This window comes from Oncorhynchus kisutch, linkage group LG7, assembly GCF_002021735.2.
Source record: "Oncorhynchus kisutch isolate 150728-3 linkage group LG7, Okis_V2, whole genome shotgun sequence".
NCBI classification, from domain to species: Eukaryota; Metazoa; Chordata; class Actinopteri; order Salmoniformes; family Salmonidae; genus Oncorhynchus; species Oncorhynchus kisutch.
The window spans coordinates 7,479,572-7,498,623 of record NC_034180.2 but is presented as its reverse complement, the minus strand read 5'-3'; the positions used below and the strand labels follow the sequence as shown (position 1 = coordinate 7,498,623).

At 44.3% G+C, this 19,052-nt stretch overlaps 1 protein-coding gene across 3 annotated transcripts in view; it reads left to right on the top strand.

The window, feature by feature from the left end:
• The first annotated feature begins 2,669 nt into the window (after positions 1-2,669).
• Positions 2,670-19,052, top strand: part of LOC109894098 (oocyte zinc finger protein XlCOF7.1-like) — a 31,067-nt gene continuing 14,684 nt past the window's right edge. The window contains exons 1-5 of one of the 3 annotated variants that reach the window (XM_031828185.1): positions 2,674-3,566; positions 3,798-3,907; positions 4,308-4,445; positions 10,342-12,066; positions 13,804-13,928. In XM_031828185.1, coding sequence (XP_031684045.1) covers positions 11,784-12,066; positions 13,804-13,928 — 408 coding nt within the window. In that variant the 5' untranslated portion in view covers positions 2,674-3,566; positions 3,798-3,907; positions 4,308-4,445; positions 10,342-11,783. Of the gene's footprint in view, positions 3,908-4,307; positions 4,446-10,341; positions 12,067-13,803; positions 13,929-19,052 lie in introns of all 3 variants that reach the window. The other 2 variants (XM_020487329.2, XM_031828184.1) reach the window with 2 other exon arrangements.

Here is a 19,052-nt window from a genome sequence, read left to right as displayed (position 1 = left end):
TAGGTAGTTGGTTGGATGGGCTATTTACAGATGGGCTGTGTACAGCTGCAGCGATCGGTAAGCTGCTTTGACAGCTGACGCTTAAAGTTAGTGAGGAAGATACAGTTTAAGTCAGAAGTTTACATACACTTCGGTTGGAGTCATTAAAACTTGTTTTTCAACCACTCCACAAATTTCTTGTTATTATCAAACTATAGTTTTGGCAAGTCGGTTAGGACATCTACTTTGTACATGACACAAGTGATTTTTCCTACAATTGTTTACAGACAGATTATTTAACTTATAATTCACTTATTAACAATTCCAGTGGGTCAGAAGTTTACATACACTGAGTTGACTGTGCCTTTAAACAGCTTGGAAAATTCCATAAAATTATGTCATGGCTTTAGAAGCTTCTGATTGACTCAAATGATGTCAATTAGCCTATTGGAGGTGTGACTGTGGATGTATTTCAAGGCCTACCTTCAAACTCAGTGTCTCTTTGCTTGACATCATAGGAAAATCAAAAGAAATAAGCCAAGACCTCAGAAAAATAATTTTAGACCTCCACAAGTCTGGTTTATCCTTGGGAGCAATTTCCAAACGACTGAAGGTACCACGTTCATCTGTACAAACAATATTATGCAGGTGTAAACACCATGGGACCACGCAGCGTTCATACCACTCAGGAAGGAGACGCGTCCTGTCTCCTAGAGATGAACGTACTTTGGTGCGAAAAGTGCAAATCAATCCCAGAACAACAGCAAAGGACATTGTGAAGATGCTGGAGGAAACAGTTACAAAAGTATATCCACAGTAAAACAAATCCTATATTATTTTATTTACCTTTATTTAACAAGGCAAGTCAGTTAAGAACAAATTATTATTTTCAATGATGGCCTAGGAACACTGGGTTAACTGACTTGTACAGGGGCAGAACAACAGATGTTTTACCTTGTCAGCTCAGGGATTCGATCTTGCAACAAAAATAGAACTGTTAGGCCATAATGACCATCGTTATCTTAGGAGGAAAAAGGGGGAGGCTTGCAAGCCGAAGAACAGCATCCCAACCGTGAAGCACAGAGGTGGCAGCATCATGCTTTGGGGGTGCTTTGCTGCACGAGGGACTGGTGCACTTCACAAAATAGATGGCATCATGAGGCAGGAAAATTGTGGATATATTGAAGCAACATCGCAAGACATCAGTCAGGAAGTTAAAGCTTGGTCGCAAATGGGTCTTCCAAATGGACAATGACCCCAAGCATACTTCCAAAGTTGTGGAAAAACGGCTTAAGGACAACAAAGTCAAGGTATTGGAGTGGCCATCATTAAGCCCTGAACTCAACCCTATAGGAAATTTGTGGGTAGAACTGAAAAGCGTGTGCGAGCAAGGAGGCCTACAAACCTGACTCAATTACACCAGGAGGACAGAGCTGAGTGTATGTAAACTTCTGACCCACTGGGAATGTGATGAAAGAAATCAAATATTAAATAAATCAACCTACTATTATTCTGACATTTCACATTCTTAAAATTAAGTGGTGATCCTAACTGACCTAAGACAGGACATTTTTTACTAGGATTAAATGTCAGGAATTGTGAAAAACTGAGTTTAAATGTATTTGGCTAATGTGTATGTAAACTTCTGACTTCAACTGTAAAATCCACAGAAGATGACTGAACAAGGAGAGATTACTAGAAACCAACTAGGTTTCCCTTGTATCTGTGGATTAATTGTTAAAGTAGAGAACACACAAAATAAGTCTCTTCAGTGATTTTTGCAATTTGCTCCAGTCATTGGCAGCAGAGAACTGGAAGGAAAGGTGTCCAAAGTAGGTGTTGGCTTTGGGGATGACCAGTGAAATATACCTGCTGGAGACCATGCTGCGCGTGGGTGCTGCTATACCTAGCAAAGACTTATAGATGACCTGGAGCTAGTGGGTTTGGCGACAAATATGTAGCGAGGACCAGCCAACGAGAACATACAGGTCGCTGTGGTGGGTAGTATATGGGGCTTTGGTGACAAAACGGATGGCACTGTGATAGACTGCATCCAATTTTCTGAGTAGAGTGTTGAAGGCTAATTTGTAAATGACATCGCCTAAGTCAAGGATCGGTAGGATCGTCCGTTTTACGAGGGTAAGTTTGGCAGCATGAGTTGAAGGAGGCTTTTGTTGCAAAGTAGGAAGCCGATTCTAGATTTAATTTTGGATTGGAGATGCTTAATGTGAGTCTGGAATGAGAGTTTACAGTCTAGCCAGACACCTAGGTATTTATAGTTGTCCACATATTATAAGTCAGAACCGTCCAGAGTAGTGATGCTAGTCAGGCGGGCGGGTGCAGGCAGTGATCGGGCGAAGAGCATGTTTTTAGTTTTACTTGCATTTAAGAGCAGTTGGAGGCCACGGAAGGAGTGTTGTATGGCGTTGAACCTCGTTTGGAGGTTTGTTAACACAGTGTCCAAAGAAGAGGTGGATCAAAGAATCACTCGCAGCAAGAGCGACATCATTGATATATACAGAGAAAAGAATCGGCCCGAGAATTGAACCCTGAGACTGCCAGAGGTCCGGACAACAGGCCCTCCGATTTGACACACTGAACTCTATCTGAGAAGTAGTTAATGAACCAGACGAGGCAGTCATTAGAGAAACCAAGGCTGTTGAGTCTGCCGATAAGAATACGGTGCTTGACAGAGTCGAAAGCCTTGGCCAGGTCGATGAAGACGGCTGCACAGTATTGTCTTTTATTGATGGCGGATATAATGATATGTTACAGACCCCACTGAGCGAGATAGAACATGAATAATCAGATTTGTCTTGGTAAATTTTATAACATAAGGAAGTGAAATTTCATCACGTCAGTGCGTTTAGTTAACTCCAGGCTGTAGCCATATGTACAACAATGTATTATTGTGGATTTTGTCACCATGGGCCTTCAGAAGCTTCAAGGAAGCTAAAGGTAATTTGGCACAAATATTGATTTTGCATTTACTATCCCTTTAAAACCTCCCAGTTTGAACACACCCAGTAGGTGGCAACAATACACCATTTTTGTGTAGTCCGTCGATAAAACCTCAAAGAAGACGACGTAAACAGAAGTAAGCCGTGACCAAAAACTATTTCCACGTTTGTGTTTTTGTTGTCATTTAGACGTTTATTAATACCCTGCAACTCAAAATATGACTCATTTAACTGCATAGCATCACAAACTTACCCCAGGTATTATTTAATTCGCTTTGGAGACAGGACTTGGTTGATAGATGTTATCTAGGTAACGCTAACTAGCTAGTTGCTAAAGTTACCTAACAATGGCTATGGTTTTTCACACTCAAATAGCCTCCATTATGGAGGTTCTAGCGAATGCAGCCGTGGCAGAGATCTGTAAACTCGTAGACGACGACTATGCAGTGTTTCGTTTGGAAATAACTCAAAGCCAGAAAGAAAACAGGGCATTGCGGAGGAAACTACAACTACTGGAACTGAAGAAGGTTGCACGGGACCGCGCAGAAAGGACAATGCGAGAGCGTGTCATCGCCAGTCGTTTCAGTAGTGTCAAGATCCTCGACCGATACAGAGGAATTGCAAGAGGTACATTTTGCATGACGCTGCGTGGCCTGTCGCCCCGTTACCCTCTACACATGTAACTTTGTGTTAACCACATATGTTTAACCAGAATTGGGTCTAGGTTAGTTTTTGGATAGTATGAAATAGCCTAATTCCCCTGATTACTTGCAATATAGCGTTGAACATTGACAGTAGCTAACCTAATCACCTCTTTTCCCCCAATCACTCTCTTGGGTGAATTACATCTCACTGGAGGCCACATGAGCTTTGTGAAGCCAGCAGGACACAATACATGGAGCGATGACCAACCAATCACTGTTGATGAGGGGAGTGGAACCTCAACCCAGCAAGTTATCATCATAGAGGTTAGTGTAATAGTATTAAATCAAAATTACAGTACATTTCAGAAAGGCTCCCATCAGCTATTCACTTGCTTACATGTACATCCTCATTTATCTGCCATAAGGGAGCTTGTGTGACTTCTCTATGACAGTGTTACCCAATTCTACTCCTGAGTGGCACAGCGGTATAAGGCACTGCATCTCAGTGCAAGAAGTGTCATTATAGTCCCTGGTTCGAATCCAGGCTGAATGACATCCGGCCATGATTGGGAGTCTCATAGGGCGGCACACAATTGGCCCAGCGTCACCCGGGTTTGGCCGGGGTAGGCCATCATTGTAAATAAGAATTTGTACTGACTTGCCTACCTAAATAAAGGTTAAATAACATTTTAAAAATACCGTCAACCCCCCCTTCTTGTGTCAGTCTGCAGGTCCTGGGGTCAAGCTGGAGAGATCTGAAGGAGAGCACATCCAGACTGGAGTGGCTGGAGTGCCCCCTGTAGCCACGGAGGACCCCACCACCGCCCCAGCGGCGCCAAAGACCCGACGCAGCATCACGAAGGTCGGTGGAACGCTGAATGCCGTCCTCAAGTCAGGGATCGACACCAAGAATTTAATGGGTCAGGGGCGACTGGGCTGTCCCGCTCTCCACTCAGAATATTTACTTGATGGTAACCCGAGCCCGAGGATGGATCCGTCCCATCAGGACTTAGGAGACACGTTACAGATTGGCAATGATCCGTCTTGTTCATACGCTACAGAGATGATACATGGTGACATGCCTGTCGGCTTAGATACACAGACTAATCCAATGAGAGGGGACTGGAACCAGTACAGTAGTAGTGTATACTCTGAAGGGTCCCTAGATAAGAAAGGGGAGGTTATAGTCATAGATGAGGTGACTGTGAAAGTGGAGGGTGACTCTCCTCTGACATGGAATGCAGATGAGACTCGCTTTGGAGAAGGACACTCACAGGGCAACACCAATGACTTCTTAGACTACAGAAAAAGCTTAGAGACCAATCTAACTGTCGCAACCCACTCCCCTTTACACACGCTCAGGGATTGCGACCCACTGTCCACGCCGATGGCATCTTCCGATTCACAATACCTTTTCGATCAGGTATTGAACTCAAAGGATCAAAGGGCCAAAGCACAGGGAGGGGGAGCCACATCAGGAAATAGTAAAGAGAAACGGTTCCTTTGCATGTTCTGTAACAAAGGCTTTAGCAGCTCCCAGAAGGTGGAGATCCACCAGAGGGTCCACACAGGGGAGAAACCATTCAGCTGTACCCAGTGTCATATGCGCTTCACCCAGGCTGGTGACCTGAAGAGGCACCAGAGAGTCCACACAGGGGTAAAACCCTTCAGCTGTACCCAGTGTCACATGAGCTTTGCCCAGGCTGGCAACCTGAAGAGGCACCAGAGGGTCCACACAGGGGAGAAAACAACAACCCCCTAGTGTGAGAAGAGGTTCTCCCACCAACACCAACTGAACATGCACTTATAAGTCCATACGGGAGAAAGGCCGTTCGCCTGTATGCGCTACGAGAAGAGGTTCTCAGAGGATACACCAGCAGAAAAAAAACATTCCACGGATTGACCTAGAAATGAACCATTCCACACAATAGTTTCTGACATTTAGATCAAACCCTGCATTTAAGACTAAGATTAATGTTAATTGGTGTCAGTGGAAAAGATCCACAGATGCATTTGGAATAAAGAGAGTAGCAAATTTCAGTGTTGAATATTCCTGGGTAGAATATTGAATCCAGACAGACGTGTGATATCTAAGCCTGAAAGGTCTGTTTCATAGTGTTTGCACTGTGTAGGATATATGATGTTCAAGTACAGAATATTTTTCCCACAATACTTTTAATGAGTAAATTAATGCAGTTTATGAAGGTCATGCAGATTTTTTGTTGATGTGCATGTGTGGTTTTTATATGGTGTATTTAAAAAAGGTTTGTTTAATAAACACAAAATGGGGCTTTTCCATTTATTGAGACTCTTTAGTATACATCACATCTGATCTCACCATATTCTTAGAACACCAGGCAGCGCTTTATAACCAATACACATGTATAAAAAAAGAAAAGGCCATTCCAGCAAACTGGACGCACTTGAATGGACGTTTTTACATGGTCCTTCGTTTCGCCGGATTCTGACTCGGCTACGGTTAAGATGTTCCATTACCCAAAACAGAATAAAATTCTGCGCCCAGGAGGCAGATGAGTTATCCTGCCCTGAGAAAGCCATGAGGCTGTTGTCACCACCCACAACACACGGACGAAGCCATCGAGTCCCAGAAGAAGATGAGCTGCGAGGTCTTACACACCTCTCTCATCACACAGTCAACCATTGGTCAGGTAGTGACCTCCCTCACCAGCTGGGAGCTGCTGAGGGACTATGAGGACCTGCCCTGTAAAAGAGAAGAGATCAGGAGGGCATACTCTAGGGAACATTTTTTATATAATTTTCTTGGGGTTGGAGGGAAACAAACTCGATATACATGAAAATGACAAATCTAAACTGTAGAAATTATAATGGACTTACATTTACAGTGCATTCAAAGAGTATTCAATCCCCTTGACTTTTTCTGCATTTTGTTACGTTACAGCTTTATTCTAAAATGGATTACATTGAGAGAAAACAATCTACACACAATACCCCATAATGACAAAGCAACATTTTTTCCAGTTTATTGAGAATAAAAATACTGAAATCACATTTACATATATAAAGTATTCAGACCCTTTACTCAGTACTTTGTTGAAGCACCTTTCGCAGCGATTACAATCTCGAGTCTTCTTGAGTATGATACTACAAGCTTGGCACACCTGTATTGGGGAAGTTTCTCCCATTTTTCTCTGCAGATCCTCTCAACCTCTGTCAGGTTGGATGGGGAGCGTCGCTGCACAGCTATTTTCTGGTCTCACCAGAGATGTTTGATCGGGTTCAAGTCCGGGCTCTGGCTGGGCCACTCAAGGACATTTAGAGACTTGTCCCGAAGCCACTCCTGCGTTGTCTTGACAGTGTGCTTAGGGTCATTGTCCTTTTGGAAGGTGAACCTTCACCCCAGTCTGAGGTCCTGAGTGCTCTGAAGCAGGTTTTCATCAAGGATCTCTCTGTACTTCGCTCCGTTCATCTTTCCCTCGATCATGACTAGTCTCCCGGTCCCTGACGCAGAAAAAAGGCTCTCTTGGTAGGCTCTCAGTTTCCGGCCGTACCCAGTCTTCAGTCTCTGGCCCTAGTTGCAGGTTTACACTGTTCTGACTTAGGTTCCTAGACTCCTGTCTTAGTGCTAGGCCCCCAGTCCTCTGCTGTTCTAGGTCCACAGCCTCCTGCACTAGTAGCCCCTAAGTTTGCTGCTCTTTCAGGGCCTAGGCACCCTACCTTGCTAAGCCCAACGTTTGCTTTGCAGTCAGGTTTTTTCAGTCTCCTTCACGGATCTCAGCCCCCTGCCTTATTAGGTGTGCAGCTTCCTATCCCGCCAGGTTTAGAGCCCCCATGCCGTGCTAGGCCCTAAGTTAACTGCCCCATTGCAGGTCTGCAGTCTCCTACCCTGCTTAGATTGCAGCCACCTGCCTGAGTTGGTAGACAGTTGCCTAGCCCACCAGGCTGAAGGTGCTCGCATACTTCCCACCTTGAAACATTTCGGTAGAGTTTGTGAATATATTATTATGACATTTGGTGACGTTTTTGTTAGTTTTGGACATCAGTGAGTGTTTTTTTTTTGGCTGTTCTGACTATTTTGAGGAACTGTATTCTGGCTACAGCATTTCAAAATGGACAAACAGTACTATTGCTGCTTTTTTCTGCTCATTTTTCAAGCTAACGTCTTTTAAAGCCTAACTGAAACATGCTGACAGCTTTAGAGCCCCCTGCCATGCTATGTTCGCTGCCCTATTTGTGTTTTTAGTTGTAGACAGACGACAAGTTTGGCTGTTGACCAAGATTTCAGAGTTTCTTTTAGAAGTGTTCATCTGAAATAAACCACATTATCACTTATGGTGTAAATGTATGTGCAACTGTGTGGTGGTGACCAAGGGCCAGATTCAGATTTATGTAATGTACACTTTTTTCTTACGCGTTTCTCAGTAGTTGGTAGACGTACCTTATGAAGGTGAGTAACAGGCTTTGCAGGCGTGGTTCCCTTGCGCGGGCTGAATCAATTTAATTCAACCGCTGACATCCCTCCCTGGCTGGCCAACAGATTTTCTTATGGAGTTTTCAATCAATAGGGTTTTCAGGACATTGATCTAAAGCCATCCCTTTAAATTTGGTGTACCTTTAATCATTTGAATTTTCTCGACAGACTCATTAGAATATATGGAGAGAATGGTTCAGAATATTAGGGATCAATGAAAGAAATCCATTTAAATACATGCATATTCGTCTCTTTTTCAGCACCAATTGTTAGATTAAAAAATATATAATCTTGTAGAATATTTAGGGTTAGGAAAGTATTTATGAATCATACATAAACAGGTTTGGAGAGCCTATTACGCACAAAAAAATATTGGTTTGATTCGTTATGAAAATTGCCAAATTAAATGGTTTATTCCATGAAATATTGGAAGGTGAAACAAGTGTGCAACAGGAGTTCAACAATAGTCCTATAAATCTTCCCTAATCACGGAACTGTGACGACAAAGGTCCAATCGTCGTGATCCGCGCTCCAGATTTAAACTGCTATGTATGATTTGCGTTCCATAATGATTCAAATAGGCTACGTGTCCCAAATGATTGCGCAACTTGTAATTCGTTAGCCTAATACAATCCACTATTGCTAGCGACCCCCAGGAACAACCACACAGACATGGCAGAGGAATGAAAGCTAAACTAACAATGTAATGAAATTATGCCTATAAAATCAAGCCATAGGCCTACAATTCAAAGTCAGAATAACGACACAGCGATTTATACTACACTGTGGAAAAGTTGAAATACCGGTCATGTTGACATGCTTTTCAGTTAGCTGAAATATGACTGTTTTCACATTTATCTCCAGCGATCATTAGGTAAAATAGATCTTAAACTATTGTAATTTATATTTACAATACAAACGGATTATTCATTTACCTAGGTCTTATCAATAGCTCTTATCAATTTGTAACTGACAGTGCATGGAGAATGGTGTAATTTCTATCAAAAAAAAAATAAGTAGATGTTTTTTTCACTTGGAAGCGGAAGGTGTGCTCGACCTTATTCGTAGTTTCCTCGTGCATAAAGGTGGCGGAATTATGCGGGAATCATGTCAAGGTCAGAATATGGCATCTGCTGACACACCTCCGCCACACCTTCATTCCTTTGAAACGAATAGCATGGATATGGACACATCTGCCTGGTTCTTACCGGACCGCCTGGGGTCAGACCTAAGTCAACTCGGCATTTAAGTCACTAGCGGATGAGGGTTCAGACGGCGTCAGCTAGCCGTTTTTAAAATACTTACTGAATATACCTACACACAGCCACACACAAACACCTACTGTACACGTCAAACTAGTTGGTCAGGTTTGACCAATAATGACATTTGACTTATCATAACTGACTTGTTTTTACCCACATATTTATGTCCACCATGATGGGTTTAACAATGAAGTCATTCTGTAACTACAGTACAGGACTCATGTAGTGGGGATGGGTAAACACTCCATGTTGAAAGTGTGTTTATTATCTGTGCCTACCTACCTGAGGGAGTGTATGTCTGTGTCACATGTCTCTTCCAGGAGGAGGAGGTACTGCTGGTGAAGGAGGAGGGGTGTGAGGAGGGTCTGGGGGAAATGCACAGGCCCGTGTGTAGAGTATAGTGACATGTAATGTAGTACTAGATAGTTCATAGTTCATTCTGTTGGTTTAGGATGTAGTAGAGAACTGGATGAGGAGAACTGAGGGAAGAATGAGTATGATGAGGCAGAGTAGATGATATGGTGATGGTTGGTGTGGTGTTGTCTGTAAAAATGCTTCACTGATGAAAAGTGACAACTTTGTCCTGTTTGATACTGGTGTTTTATAGTGAGATGATAGTATCTTAATTCATGTTTATTTGACATGAAGTAGTGAAGCTGTGTGTAATGTAACGTAAAACATTTTCCAAAGTATTTTAACATTCATTTTATCAAAGGGAGGGTACCACATTTACAGAAAAGGCAGTGTTACCATAATGAGAAAAGTCATTCTACTTGTGACATATCGTTTTGTGCAATAAATGTGATTTGTTTTAATTAAATACGAAATTGACATTGGTCAATTGGACTGACTTGGTTATTTTTGTACCATTGCAGGGACGGAGTTTGAACATAAAAATATCAATCCAATGGCTCCATATTGTTAGGTACTTCAATCAGTGTTAGAGATGGGCTTGACTGGTTGACATTTTATAATGTCATGTTTGTGTACAGTAAAGAGTTTCTTATATAAACCTTTATGCTTTTCTGTACCATCTTTGTTTGCAGACTGCAGTCCTTGAAGACCTGATGATATCCAGTGTTACTGGTGGGAGAGACTGGACCACTGAGGTGGCTGGTCACAAACCCTGGCCCTGTCTCAGAACCCTGGATCAGGAGCCATCGCTCTTCCTTCCCGAGTCGGAACCAGGACCCAACCGCAAGGGACAGAGACTCCACCACAACCACTACATAGAACACAACCAGTGGACAGGTGGTCATCAGAGAGACTCCAGTCAGGGATCCAGTCTGCAGCCCAGACCCTTCTCTTCACAGTCTCAGTGCAGGGATGAAGCGGGACCTGTGGCTGATAGACCATCTTGTTCCTATGATACAAACACCACAGTATCCATGCTGAACAGAGCAGGTCACCCTGGGATTCAGCCTTCACAGGGAGTGGCGGGAGACCCCTCTGGTGGTAGTCTTCTCTTTCAGGGTCCCGTCTAATGCCTACTGAAAGGGTTCATAGAAGGGACCTGGGTCTAACCTTCCTCAGCTGCCTCAAGGAGAGTCCCTTCATGTGCAAACTATGTTACAAGAGCTTCTCCTTCCCGAGTAACCTTATAGACATAGGAGTGTCCACAACGGGAAGAAATCGTAGCAGTGTGAGATGTATGCAGGGGATATCTAGGAACCATTCTTTAGCTGTTATATTACAGTTATGTTAAGTGTATTGGGGTAACGCTTTGTTAACTTGCCATTTGTAAAAAACAGTTTTTAGAGAGATGGTAAACATAGGCTATAACAAGTAAGTAGCCTTGCATGAACCTTAGCTCATCTCCTATTTCTGTAGTGTGAGGCAGCTTGACGTACAAGTACAACCCCTGGACAAGACGCAGTCTATTGCAGGGCCTTAGCCTTAATCTAACTCCTTAATGCTGAGTGCCAAGCCTAGACGCATCAGGGCCCATTTTTACAGTCTTTGGTATGACTCGGCCAGGGATTGAACTCAACCTTCCAATCTCAGGGCAGACACTAACCACAAGGCCACTGAGTTGGTCAGACTATAACAAGGACTATTGAATATTTACCTTACTGAGGTAAAGTCATGCTATTTTCTACTCTATTCTTGCTAACACACTGCTCTTCATAAACACGTCAGCTCTCAGCTTAAAAAAATACTGATCATAGGATATTTGATGTGTAATGTAATAAGCAGTACCGTATTTCAAAGAACAGCACGCATACATTTTTCATCTAATTATACCCTTCCACCTATGACGCAAACCAATAAGATCCTTTCTCTTAAGTAAACGGAAGCGAACAAGGACCAAGAACGATTTCGATGTTAGCGTTTTTATTGTTATGTAGACGTTTATTAACACCCTGAAACTCAAAATATGATTAATTTAACTGCACAGCATCACATACTTACTTCAGGTAGTCTTTAATTCGCGCTGGGAGACTTGGTTGATATATGTTATCTAGGTAACGCTAGCTAGCTGCCAACAATGGCTAACTATATGGTTTTTCACACTCAAATAGCCTCCATCATGGAGGAGCTAGCAAATACAGCCGTGGCAGATATATGTAAACTCGTAGACGAAGACTATGCAGTGTTTCGTTTGGAAATAACTCAAAGCCAGAAAGAAAACAGAGGACTGCGGAGGAAACTACAGCTACTGGAACTGAAGGTGGCACGGGAGCGCGCAGAGAGGACAATGCGAGAGCGCGTTCTCGCCAGTCGATCTAGTAGTGTCAACATCCTGGACCGATACAGAGGAATGACAAGAGGTACATTCTACAGAAGGCTGCGGGCCCTGTCGCCCTGTTCCCCTCTGCGCATGTGTTCAGATGTGTTACAGAATTGGGTCTTTGTCAGTTTTTGGATCCCCTGACTACTTGGCTAAGTGCAAATTCTTCTTGCAAAAAGATTCTTTACCGAATTTCCAATTGTCATACTCAATTTTTTTAAAAGTGATGCATGGAACATAGTCAATCAATAAATTGTGTATCAACAAGTTATGAGAAGTGTTACCTTACATCCAGGGCCAGATTACTGAATAGGCACTCAAGAGTTCAATTTTCATTTCATCTGACCAGGGCACCGGTTCCAATCCAAGTGCCAATGCCATTTAGCAAACTTACAGTTGTTGGTAGTCAGATTAATCAGGCTGCAATACACAATTTATTGGTATATACAGTCTGAAACTAATAGGGATGGGCATTGACATTTTTCGACTGTTGGAGTACTTGCATGCTTTCTTTCTAAGTAATCCAATGGGGGGGATATGTTTGTAGAACAAGGCCCGCACTGGAAAAAATATGTGCATTTATCTATATGCCAACAGATTGCAACAATGCCTAATTTATCAAACTGTTACAGATAAAATCCTAATTGCTAAATTGCCATGTATATATTCAGTCATTTAAAAAGCAAGCGCCATTTAAGATTCATTTATTGACATCGTAATATCAACTGCTAGTAACTGGATTGTTCACAATCCTCCTCTGATTCAGACTATACCATTTTCATTGTCCTGGCATAGCTATTGAAGATGAAAAACGAATATCACCCCCAATTTTTTTTTTTTTACCTTGGTGCCAAACTGAACCATATACCCACCAGCTCTCTAAAAAGTTGGGTAAACAATACTTTCCTGTCTATATTTTGTCTGCCAGAGTAAGTTTAAATGTATAGTACGTTTACACAATTTTAAATTTGCAGGCATTAGTTTCAGGCTGTATATACCAATTAATTGTGTATTACAGCCTTATTAAATCAGAATCATTTGTTGGATAACATTAAATAGAGCTCTATGGCCACGCACACCAATGGTGGGTTTGTCTTCGAAACGAGAATGCATGAGCAGAAAATAACCTCATTCCTTACTGTAAAATATAGTGGTGGATGTTTGGTCCTGGGGCCCTTTAAGGTCAACGGCATCATGAACTTTACCCAGTTGCAGGTGTAACGGATGTGAAACGGCTAGCTTAGTTAGCGGTGGTGCGAGCTAATAGCGTTTCAATCGGTGACGTCACTTGCTCTGAGACCTTGAAGTAGTGGTTCCCCTTGCTCTGCAAGGGCCGCGGCTTTTGTGGAGCGATGGCTAACGATGCTTCGTGGGTGACTGTTGTTGATGTGTGCAGAGGGTCCCTGGTTCGCGCCCGGGTATGGGCGAGGGAACGGTCTAAAGTTATACTGTTACATTGATGCTGTTGACCCGGATCACTGTTTGCTGCGGAAAAGGAGGAGGTCAAAAGAGGGGTGAGTGTAACGGATGTGAAACGGCTAGCTTAGTTAGCGGTGGTGCGAGCTAATAAGCGTTTCAATCGGCGTTTCAATCAGCTTTTGTGGAGCGATGGGTAACGATGCTTCGTGGGTGACTGTTGTTGATGTGTGCAGAGGGTCCCTGGTTCAACCCCGGGTATGGGCGAGGGGACGGTTTATAAAGTTATACTGTTACACAGGCAGTGTCAACAGTATATACCGTTGATCATTGACAGTACCTCACCACCTCTTTCTCTCAGGACTTCTCACTGGAGGCCACAGGAGCTTTGTGAAGCCAGCGGGTCACAACGTGTGGAGAGATGACCAACCAATCACCGTTGATGAGGGGAGTGGAACCTCAACCCAGCAAGTTATCGTGATAGAGGTTAGTGTCATAGTGTAACATGCATAAAATGTGGCCAATTAATTAAGGCTACTGTTTGAATGTTAAATGACGAGACAGAGGCATTGATGCGACTAACCAGTTGTTCAGTACATCAGGACACATCCGGGTATCTCAAGCACCCCGGTAAAACACAAGCGTTGCAGTAATGAACATTTACCAACAAATGGCATCTTACACATCTGTAACATCTTCCATTTAATAAAATAGTAACAATTTCCAACATGAACAGTTTAGTATTATTATTATTATTATTTTTTCCTCAGGTAACAACACATTTTGATATTCTCTTCACTTTTATCTGTCAACAATACCTGATGGGAAACCTACAGATTAAGTTTTTTGTCATGCGACCCCTTTGGCCATCAGGGTTCTGAGTAGGTGCTGGCTCAGCAATCCGAAGGTCAACCCTGTTACGGTACTGGAGCCATGTGTGGTGCCCCTTTCTGTACACAGGATCCGAGTCTACAGAGGCCTGTCCGGTCCCCTGGTAGGGGCTTCATTCGCACCGTTTCACCCACCCTGAGCTCAGGTAAGTCTTTTGCTTATTTGTCGTAGATGAACTTGGTGAAGCTACGTCTTCTGTGACAGAGCCTTTTTGCAGAGGTTCTTTGCGATTTTTACTGCGGACTCCGCCTTCCCATTAGCTTTTGGGTGTCGTGGTGATGAAGTGACGTGCTCGAATTCCCATCCTGCAGCAAATTTTCGGAACTCAACTCCGGAGAATTGGGGTCCATTGTCTGAAATGATCCTATCTGGTTGGCCATAGTGGGCAAACTGAGCCTTGCAGCGTTTGATCGTTGTCTCCGCTGAGAGGTCGGGGAGGAGGTCGATCTCCCAAAAGTCTGAGTAATGATCGACTACCAGAAGAAAGTCTTTAGATCTCTTCCAGCACAGTGGCAGACTTACTATCTTCCAGGGGCGCATCAGTAGCTCGTGGGACATCATCGTCTCTCTCTGTTGCTCAATGGCATATTCATTGCAGATTGTGCATTTACTGACATAGTCTTTGATTTCACTCTGCAGTCCTGGCCAATACAGTGTGTCACGTGCTTGTCTGTAACAGGTCTCACCTCCTATGTGACTTGAGTGCACGCGTGCCAACATCTCAGGGCGCAGAGACCGGGGAATATCGACTCTCTGACTCTTGAATATTACTCTGTTTTGAACACTGTGCTCCTCTTTGACTGCCAATATTCTCTGACGGCTAAAGCAGTTTCTTCCCTGCAGTCGGGCCAGCCCATCAGAATCACAGACCTCAATGTCTGGAGTTGCTCGTCCCTGTCTGTGTGTTGTCTGATTTGTATAAGGTGCTGGTCCGTAACATTGAGGTAGTCAGCCTGGTTGATGTATTCAACATCCACTTGCTCTGTTTGTAAGCTGCACACTGCGTGTTGTTCATGCATGGAGCGTGTGTGAGTGCCTGATGCAGTAGCCCTGCTGAGCGTGTCACTCATATACATCTCTGGCCCTGACTTATACACCACCTTGAGGTTGTAGTTTTGTAGGGCCAGTAGCATGCTCTGCAGTCGTTTTGGGGCATTCAGGAGAGGCTTGCTGAATATAGCAATAAGGGGCTTGTGATCTGTCTCTGCGGTAATATTGTACAGGTAGTGGTGGAAGCGTTGGCATGCAAACGCAATGTTGAGGCACTCCTTCTCTATCTGGGCATAGTTCTGCTCTGTTGGGGTGAGTGCCCTAGAGGCGAATGCCACAGGCTGGCCCTCCCGCATGAGGCAACAGCCAAATCCATACTGGCTTGAGTCACTCTGAATCGTGACAGGTTGACACATTGTAGTATCGCAGTACAGGTGTCTGGGTGACCAGTTGTTTTATTTCCCTCACCGCTGCGTCATGTTTTGGGAGCCAATGCCAGATGGTGTCCTTGTCCATGAGCCTCCTCAGTGACTCACACACTTCAGAGAGCCGCGGTAGGAATTTGGCCAGGTAGGTGACGAATCCGACGAAGCGCTGCACTCCCTTCACGTCAGATGGGTGGGGCATTTCCAAGACAGCCTTCACTTTTTCAGGATCCGCCTTCAATCCGGTGGAGGACAAGATGTGCCCATGAAAGCGGACCTCTGGCACTTTAAACTGAAGCTTTTTTATGCTTAGCCTTAGCTTGATCTGTCTGCATCTGACCATCAGGGCCAGCAGCTTGGCGTCATGGTCACATTCTGCCTCCTCATCACTGTCCCCACAGCCCACTACGAGGATGTCATCTGTTATGGGTTCCACGCCACTGAGTCCCATCAACAGCTCATGCTGTTTCCACTGATACACCTCTGGAGCCACGGAGACACCAAACGGAAGCTTCAACCACTTCTTCCTGCCCCAGGGTGTCCAAAAGGTGATCATGTAGCTGCTGGGCTCGTCGAGCTTGCACTGCAGGAAGGCATCTCTGGCATCCACGAGCGTGAAGACTCTGGCCTTTGGGAGCTTGTAAAGAACATCCTCCAACGTCGGCATAATGTAATGTGAACGTTGCAGAGCCAGGTTGAGGTGTTTAGGATCAATGCATATCCGTAGCTTGTCTGGTTTCTTGACGATAACCATATTACTTATCCAGTCTGTAGGCTCGGTGACGGATATGATGTGGCCATCTGCTTCGTATTTGTCAAGCTGAGCCTTCGTAGCTGCTTTCATGGCCACTGGTACATTGCGGGGTGCACTGGACAGGCTGGATTGCTGCGTCCAACTCAAAGTGGACTATGCACTCGCTAGCATATACATCCTCTGTGCTGTCGTTCCCTTCAGCTGTGTTTGTTTCCATGGAGTGCACTTTACCCTCCGTTCTCTTGCTTTTCATGCAGACCCTTGCGAAGTGATTAGCTGTATCACAGGATTTGCATATTTTTCCATAGGCTGGGCAGTGCTCTTTTTTTTTTACAAGCACTAAAGTATACAGGATCGTCAGCTGAGCCACACAGCAACCGACCACTTTCATCCGTATTCACCTCAGCAACCCGGGCGACGCGCCTGGCCTACTGCTAGAGGGATTCTACATGAACTACTTCCACTTCAGGGTGGAAAAAGCACGGCCACCCCCCGCCATTATCAAACAGTGCTACAAATGTCAAGAATTCAACCACGTCTCCACAGACCTTCAAAAACCAGATCAAATGTCTGCGATGTGCTGAAAACCACCACCATAAAGAGTGCCCCAAAGAGAAAAATGATGCCAGCTGTGCCAACTGTGGCGGCGCCCACTCATCGATCTCCAGACAATGTCCCACCTATCTAGCCCTCACCACCACCAAGCCCACCAGGACTACTACCACCATCAGCACAGCCACTACCAACCATCTCACAACACCAAACCTCTCCGGCTCCCAGCCTCTCACCAGCACCACTCACCTGCAGGAGGATCTGAAAGGAATATGCGGAGATGAAGAAATGGTAAAGAGAGTTATGGACAGCATAAGGAAACACAGAGATGGCCCCTCCTTAAGGCTGTAGAAGGAGATTCCAAGTTAACTACACTCCAAACCAAATGGCTACTCCAATAAATGTTCTACATATCAACATCAGAGGGTTAAGGAGAAACGAGCAGGAGCTGAAGCAACTTCTTCTAGAAAAGCAAACCAGCATTGCCTCTATCAACGAAACCTTCCTAAGTACTAATGCAAGATTCCGTATTCCTGGCTTTAACATTCTAAGGAAGGATCGACTAGAGGGATGCAGAGGGGGTGTGGCACTGCTTTTAAAAGAAGGAATAGAGCACTCTGAAGCCGTTTTCAACCTCACCAAAGAAGAACTCAACAACAATGAGTACACGGCAGCGAAAATACTCCTAAATGCACAAACAACTCTTCTGGTAGCTACCATATACTGTCCACCCGCAACAACACCCTCCGAAAAATGTATCGCCACCCTTGCAGACAACAACTGCCACACCATCATAATGGGAGATTTTAATGCCAAACACATCGACTTCAACTGTAATACTACAAACACATCGGGAAGAGTATTAAGGGATATCCTCGACAGCACAAACCGGGCCATCCTCAACACCAACGAGCCCACACACATCCATTCTTCAAACTCCACGGCAGACATCCTTGATCTTGTCCTCTGCTCCCCGGACTTGGCTGCTAAGCTTCTTAGCTTCTCTGTCAGCCACGACGTGGGAAGTGACCACCTTCCTGTCCTTGCCTCCTTCTCTCTCCAACTCCAACAAGCACCTGAAAAGCAAAGATACAACTACAAGAAAGCAGATTGGGAAAAATACAGAAATTGCATTACAGACAAGATAACAAATATTGCAGTAACAACGCAGAACCCCAAGGATCTGGACCAGCTGGCGGAGAGAATAGGGAGTATCCTCATCCAGGCCCGGGAAGAGACCATCCCACTTACCACCACAACAACAACTCCCACCACATATCCTCAGTCTCATCAAGCAGAAAAGAAAGATCCGGAGAGACTTTATTAGAACAAGAGCACCCAACCTGAAAACAGAAGTTAATCGGTTGCAGAATCACGTCAGACACCAACTCACCCTCCACAAACAGAAACAGTGGACTGCCTTCTATCACCAGCTAGATACAGACACCAACCCCCGGACCTTCTGGCAAAAAATCAAAACAATCAATGGAGACAAAACCAATAACATCATACCTGTGCTAAAGTCTCAAAACCAACTCATCGAAGACAACAAAACAAAAGCAACATTATTCAGAAACCACCTACAAAATGTTAATTCTTGTCCCGACGATCCTCTCTTTGACAAAGACTGGAAAACCATCGTCGACAGAGAAATGCAGAAAACAGTGTACACCTCAAATCCGACACCAGTAGACCATCCCCTCACCCGCTCTGTGAGCATTGAAGAAATCAAGACCCACCTGAAAAAAACTAAAAACAAAGTACCAGGGGAAGACAACATTGACAGCACACTCATCAAACAAGCACCTGACGAATACCTGCACCTTCTTTCCAACCTCTTCACAGCATGTCTCACGGAAGGCTACATTCCCCTACCCTGGAAATCTGCAGTTGTCACAATGATCCACAAACCTGGCAAAGACCCATACAACGTCACAAGTTACAGACCAATCAGCCTCCTCAGTCATGTCGGGAAGCTGTTTGAGCGAGTACTCACCC